General features: G+C 37.3%; 1 protein-coding gene across 1 annotated transcript; it reads left to right on the forward strand.

Moving 5' to 3' along the window:
* Positions 1–918: 918 nt before the first annotated feature.
* Positions 919–5042, forward strand: LOC133294154 (uncharacterized). Its single transcript, XM_061492808.1, has 9 exons — positions 919–1167; positions 1311–1515; positions 1812–1902; positions 1993–2138; positions 3048–3291; positions 3420–3524; positions 3646–3828; positions 3933–4137; positions 4551–5042. The coding sequence occupies exons 1-9, from the start codon at positions 948–950 to the stop codon at positions 5033–5035; spliced, it is 1884 nt and encodes a 627-aa protein (XP_061348792.1). The 5' UTR covers positions 919–947; the 3' UTR covers positions 5036–5042.
* The last annotated feature ends 1825 nt before the right edge of the window (positions 5043–6867 follow it).

Genomic DNA, 6867 nt, shown 5'->3' on the forward strand with positions numbered 1-6867 from the left:
AGTCATAGGTAATTAGGATATGGTTATATTTCATAACACATAGTAATAATGATAGAGTTATCACAATAACAATTATAGCATTCGGTTTAGCCTTCTCTATGTCATTGGGTTGATATGCATTCACACGTTAGGAAAATTTGTTGAAAACTTGAACCCCCTTCGTGCGGCACCGAATATGCAAAGCGTGTTTTAATGGCCAATCACTGACCTGTAAAGAAAATTTAACTAAATAAATATGAGATTTAATGTCTCTTTCGTGTAGATAGTAAGCAAATAAAAATGATAAAAATATATGTAGCTCATTTTTTTTTTTTTCATTTCATATTATTCGTCAATATATTTTTATGTATGTAGAAAATAATTTTATATAAAAATTATCAAACTCATAAATGTACGAAAACAATTTAAGAAAATAATAATAAGAAAAACATTAGTTGGGTACCGCAAATGCTATTGATTCTGCAGGGTGGGTGGGACCGGTGGCTGCTTCTCTCTCTCTCTCTCTCTTTCTCTCTTCTCTCTATATTTTTTTTCTCTCTATATGTACGACCTCACCTATTGCCTACTCCCTCAAACCAAGTCCATTATATTTGGATTTTTATGTGCCTGGTGCCTTCTCTTGCTCTACTTTGAGCTCATTGTTGCATGTGAGTGTTTCTTTTCTCCCTGTGCTTGTTAACCTTCTTTAATGGCTGTACTGTACCCTGCATTGTAATGGGTTTTTAAAGTGCATGTTTGTTTTGCTCTCGCTGGATTATTGTTATGTTAATGCGGTTACATATTCTTGGTATTTTGCAAAGATTTCAGTTCTTGTGTGTCTCTGTTACTTTCTTGAGTTCAATACTACTATTTGTTTCAGGTGCTGAAACGGGTTTTGGTTATTTTCAATTTTCTCACCTTCTTTGCATTCTGCAGATTGCATATAGATTTGGGTGTTGAAGCTGAAAATGGGGAGGTCTTTAATACCCATTGTGGGTGTTATGCTATTGTGCTGTCTGGTTTCATTTTCAGAAGCAGAATACATGAAGTATAAAGACCCAAAGATGCCAATGAATGTTAGAGTCAAAGACTTGATGAAGAGAATGACTCTAGAGGAAAAGATAGGCCAAATGACACAGATTGAAAGGAGTGTTGCTACTTCTGATGTGATTAAGAAGTACTTCATTGGTTAGCACTCATCAAATCTCTATTCAAATCTATTTGTCCTCTTTTTCTGTGTGTGATGGATTTCTGTTAAGGGCATTTTTTTTTTTAATTTTTTGCTGTAACGAGGTAACATTATAGATATGCATCTTATTATTGATGAGCAGGGAGTGTGCTGAGTGGGGGAGGGAGTGTTCCAGCTCCAAAGGCATCTGCTGAGACCTGGGTGCAAATGGTGAATCAGATGCAAAATGCAGCTTTGTCTACTCCCCTTGGTATTCCGATGATTTATGGGATAGATGCAGTTCATGGCCACAATAATGTCTACAATGCTACCGTGTTTCCTCACAATGTTGGGCTTGGAGTTACTAGGCAAGTATATGTATATGCAGGAATGAGTAGTGATGAAATGATTCAAAAAAAAAAGAGAGTAATCATTCATATTTGATAATTAGTAAATGGAATGGTTTGCAATTTTCCAAATCCTAATGAAGTAATAATACTTTTGGAAGCTATATTTGAACCAGTGAACATTTTCAGTAAACCCCAAACCCAACAATTTAATGCATTTCTTCAGTGGTTTTGGGATCTTTAAAATGAATGTTTCTTCTTGTTCTTCTTCATCTTCTTATTTTCCTTTTATTTTAATGAAATCTACTGTTTATTAGGGATCCGGTGCTCATAAAAAAGATTGGAGATGCAACTGCCCTTGAAGTTAGAGCTACTGGAATTCCATATGTCTTTGCTCCATGTATTGCGGTAATTAAGCTACATTTAAGTATTATGTTTTCAGATCACATATAACATTGATTAAGTCTACTAATATGTTGATTGACTAATCATCCACAGGTCTGCAGAGATCCAAGATGGGGACGTTGCTACGAAAGCTACAGCGAAGACCCTAAGATTGTCCGAACCATGACTGAAATTATACCTGGTTTGCAGGGAGATATTCCTGGGAATTCCTTTAAAGGAGTTCCCTATGTTGCTGGAAAGTAAGATTTTGTTAGTAACTCATATTGCGGAAAATAGTTTTATTGTATAGATCGGCTGAATATGATTTAATGCATAAATGGGTTATCCTTGAATTTTCTATATATAAACTTCCAAAAGCATCTATGTTGGATGGTGGTAATTAGTCTTGTAAGGTTGGTGTTCTTTTATCAAGGACTTGTTTAATTATTAGAAAATTCAATTTGTCCAGAACATGAAACAAATTTATAAATTCTTTGAACAGCATTATATTATATTTATGGGTTTTCTTAATTACCTTTGTTTTTGTCTTGCGTATGTCTGGGTAGAAGTTTTACTACATTTACTCCTTGTATAAGCAAAATTACATTATCAATGCTTGAAATTTCAGTTTCAAATGATAGATATCATTCTGGACAATATTATGATGTTTTGATTTAATGGGGCAGACCTTACCGTGGGCATGTATTACCCTATCAATTATAGCTTCAATTAATTACAGAACATAAAGGTTGGGCTCACCAGCTTTTGCATACAGTGAAAAGGGTAAAAAATAAAGGAGAAGAAAAAGAAATAGAAAAGATGGTGAACCCCAAAGCTACTTTTGGATGGTCCTAGACATTTGGTTGCACTAACCATTTGGATGGTTGGGTCCAGCTTTTGCATCCCAATGGCTAAGACCATCCAAATGTCAATCTACATGATGTAAAGATATGACTTCCATGTACCAAAAAAAATATGATTTTCTGTTGAATTATTTAGTTGGAACTTGATTGTATAGAAGGCCTTGGCCACAAAGCGTGCACGCAGTTTTTTTATTTTTTATTTTTCATATTCTCAAATTGGGAACACTCGTAGCAATGCTACTTTAATATATAAATTGTTGAGACCTGAGATAAAAATGTCCCTTCATTTTAATTATTTTGTTCCAGGAATAAGGTTGCAGCTTGTGCCAAGCACTACTTGGGAGATGGTGGCACAACCAAGGGCATCAATGAGAACAATACAGTGATCAGTTACAAAGGATTGCTTAAGATTCACATGCCAGCATACTATGACTCTATCATCAAGGGGGTTTCAACAGTAATGATCTCGTACTCTAGCTGGAATGGGAAGAAGATGCATGCTAATCGAGATCTTATCACTGGTTACCTCAAGAACAAACTGCGGTTCAGGGTAATAAAATTTGTCTAATTGGTTCTCTAATCTAAAAATTGAAGTGAATAAGTCAGAAAAGAGAAAAGGAAAAATAAAATAAAAATAAAAGATGCTTCTTATGATGTGTTTTCTCTCCTGTCTTTTAGGGTTTTGTCATATCAGATTGGCAGGGTATTGACCGTATTACCTCTCCTCCTCATGCTAACTATTCATACTCTGTTCAAGCTGGTGTCAGTGCTGGAATTGATATGGTAAATATTGCTGTCATTTTGAAGGAGTAAAAAAAGAAGAAAGAGATATAAAATGTTTCTTGAATCTGGGAACATAATATTATGAATTTACATTTTATTTTGACATTTGCATTATTTACAGATTATGGTTCCCTATAACTTCACGGAGTTCATTGATGACCTAACCTATCAAGTAAAGAACAACATTATCCCGATGAGCAGGATTGATGATGCAGTGGCACGAATCTTAAGAGTAAAATTTACCATGGGTCTATTTGAAACTCCAATTGCTGATTTAAGCCTGGTGAACCAACTGGGTAGCAAGGTACATTTTCTTAGGGATGTCATGTGAACATATGCTGGATACTCTTTGCTTTCTTTTCAAATGGAAAGAGTTTGTTTCTTGATCAAGCATCATGTCTTAAACAGGAACATAGAGAGTTAGCAAGGGAAGCTGTACGGAAATCCCTAGTGTTGCTAAAGAATGGTAAATCTGCTGAGAAGCCTCTGCTTCCCCTTCCCAAGAAAGCTGCGAAAATACTGGTGGCAGGAAGTAATGCTGACAATTTGGGTTATCAATGTGGAGGATGGACAATTACCTGGCAGGGGCTTAGTGGCAATAATCTCACAACAGGTAAGTCAACACATTTAATGTTGGTGTCTGAAAAAAAATACTCTGAAAAGCTACTATTCTAAAATCTTCTTCCACTGTGGCTGTGAGATTGTACATATTGTTCTATGTTTCTGTTAAAATATGTACAATTAAGAGTCTAAATGTCTAATACTAGTATATTCAATCTCTGTTAGTCTAAAATTCTCTCTCATTTCTTCCATCTCTACCTAAAATCCAATAACTGCATGGGTTACTTTCAAGCCTTTGATCAATTCATAATTTAATTTAGTCATTTACAAGTCAAAATCTCAGTTTTGAGTCTTCTTAATCCTGCAAGGGTTGACACGAAAAACATTCATATCGAGATATTTGATGATAGTTTCCTTTTGTGGGATAATTTCAGAATATCTCATAGAATTCCATTTTGCTAACAGGCACAACAATCCTCGACGCTATAAAGCAAACAGTTGATCCCGCTTCAGAAGTTGTCTTCAATGAAAATCCTGACGCAAACTTTGTTAAGTCAAACAAATTTTCCTATGCAATAGTTGTTGTGGGAGAACACAGTTATGCTGAAACATTTGGTGACAGTTTGAATCTAACTATAGCTGAGCCAGGTCCAAGCACTATAACCAATGTATGTGGGTCAATTCAATGTATTGTTGTTCTCATCACTGGTCGCCCAGTTGTGATTCAGCAATATCTACCAAAAATAGATGCACTTGTAGCTGCATGGCTTCCCGGCACTGAAGGTCAAGGCGTTGTTGACCTTCTCTACGGCGACTTTGAATTCACCGGCAAGCTCGCAAGAACGTGGTTCAAGACAGTTGATCAGCTCCCAATGAATGTTGGTGATAAACATTATGATCCTCTATTTCCATTTGGATTCGGTCTGACTACAAACATCACTAAGTATTGAAACCTCATATAACATGTCCAACATCACTACCCTTTTCCACTAGTTGGTGAGAGATTAGTTCATGTTTACCTTTCTGATGATTATTGTCTTGAAGAAACTTCCTTTATGAGATTCAAATTCAGAATAGAAACATGTCTTGTTTCTTTAATAAAAATTATTCTTGCCAATGACAACTTCCTTGAAAAGTTGATGATGAGTTCAATTTCTAGTTACTCTCAATACACTGTTGGAAACGGTGATGTTAACTGAGAGGATGATATGGTTCACTTCAAATAAGATATAGTAGTGACGTAGATAGTAACATTATTTGCTAGTAACAATATTCTATCCTTTTTGTTGAAATAAATTGTTTATTACATTTAAAATTTTCATAGATTATCAAAATTAAAACCTTAGTTTCTCAACTCTAGCTCTCCGATCTCTTGGATCCACATTAGGTATGAAGACTATCCTCTCAAGAGTTCTTAAGGGTGTGGATCTTCTGAATATAATTCTCATGCCAGATGAAGATGAAGAAAAGCCCCAAAAATATGCTGCACGTATGTGGAAGGTAATAGAGGATTGCAGTGTATTAGGAAAACGACCATAAGAGCTAGATAAAAAAAATGAGCGCGAGAGAAGCAGGTACCAAAACTCCCCCCATTGACAAGCTTTTATGAAATTGTCAAAAGATAATAAACTTTGGAGTAATTTCGACGCCTGACGTTAATGGAAAGATATATCTGACCAATCTGTGATAAAAAAAAATAACGATGCCATCCACCACAAAGAATGGGCGAAAAGATTAACCTATGGGTTAGGCGAGTGGTGTCACGTGCGCGTTCTTTTCGTTCTGCTAGGGTTTGATCAGCGAATTTTTCCTCGAAGATCTCTGAAGCTTGTTCTTTCTTCTTCTCCATGGGAGAGGAGTTTACTGATAATGGTTGATCTGTTGTCCTTGTCGCGAAGAAGCACGAAGCGTTCTAAGAATGGTGAGGAGTTTCCTTCTGAAGCTCGTTTGAGGGAGAAGGTGAAGGAGTACCAGTCTGGCTCTCCGGTGATGGAAAAACATCGTTCCTTCGCAGATGTCACAGGGGTGGAGAATGGAGTGATGGGGGAGACTTTGCCCTGGGTTGTCGTTGATGAGGATCCAGATCTGGAACCCTTGGATCCTAGCATGGGTGTGATCTCGGAGTGGGGTTTTCAGACTGTGTTTAGAGAGGATGGGTCTGTGGAGATTAAGAGTAACAAAGAAGCGCGGGCTAGGATGAGGCAACGCTGGAGGAACGCGCTGATTGTGAAGTTGTTGGGGAAGAAAGTTGGGGTTGGTTTTATGAAGAAGAGGTTGGAAGCCTTGTGGGCGAAAGCAGGTAGCATTACTGTAGCGGATCTGGGTAACAAATTCTATTCTGTGAGATTCAACAGCCTGGAGGACCTTAATCTTGCTATCATGGGAGGTCCCTGGGTAATCTTGGGGCATTATTTAGCTATCAGAAAGTGGGAGCCCTGTTTTGATCCTGAATCAGCCAATATTCACAAGGTTGCGGCATGGGTGCGCTTACCTGGTGTTCCCCAGGAGTACTGCGAGTTTCCATTCTTGAATCAATTGGGTGCTGTTATTGGAAAAGTCTTGAAGGTGGATAAAACCACTTCAACTGGGGATAGAGCTAGATTTGCTCGAGTCTGTATCGAGTTGAATTTGTCAGCACCCTTAAGAGGTGAATACATTGTTGATGGGAGAAGGAAGAAAGTTGAGTATGAGGGGCTGTTTCTTATCTGTCTCAAATGCGGGAAGTATGGGCATAACTCGGATTCATGTTCTGAATGTGCTAGGCCCAGATCTCCCTCTAAGG

Source organism: Gastrolobium bilobum, unplaced genomic scaffold (genome assembly GCF_033153095.1).
Source record: "Gastrolobium bilobum isolate Gb01-03AN ecotype WA unplaced genomic scaffold, APGP_CSIRO_Gbil_v1 utg34810, whole genome shotgun sequence".
NCBI classification, from domain to species: Eukaryota; Viridiplantae; Streptophyta; class Magnoliopsida; order Fabales; family Fabaceae; genus Gastrolobium; species Gastrolobium bilobum.

Excerpts from the sequence above, each read along its gene's own strand:
- LOC133294154 (XM_061492808.1), top strand. The coding sequence starts at position 948 with ATGGGGAGGTCTTTAATACCCATTGTGGGTGTTATGCTATTGTGCTGT. Across the intron at positions 1,168-1,310 it reads GATTAAGAAGTACTTCATTG|GGAGTGTGCTGAGTGGGGGA; the intron begins GTTAGCACTCAT and ends ATTGATGAGCAG. Across the intron at positions 3,525-3,645 it reads TCAGTGCTGGAATTGATATG|ATTATGGTTCCCTATAACTT; the intron begins GTAAATATTGCT and ends CATTATTTACAG.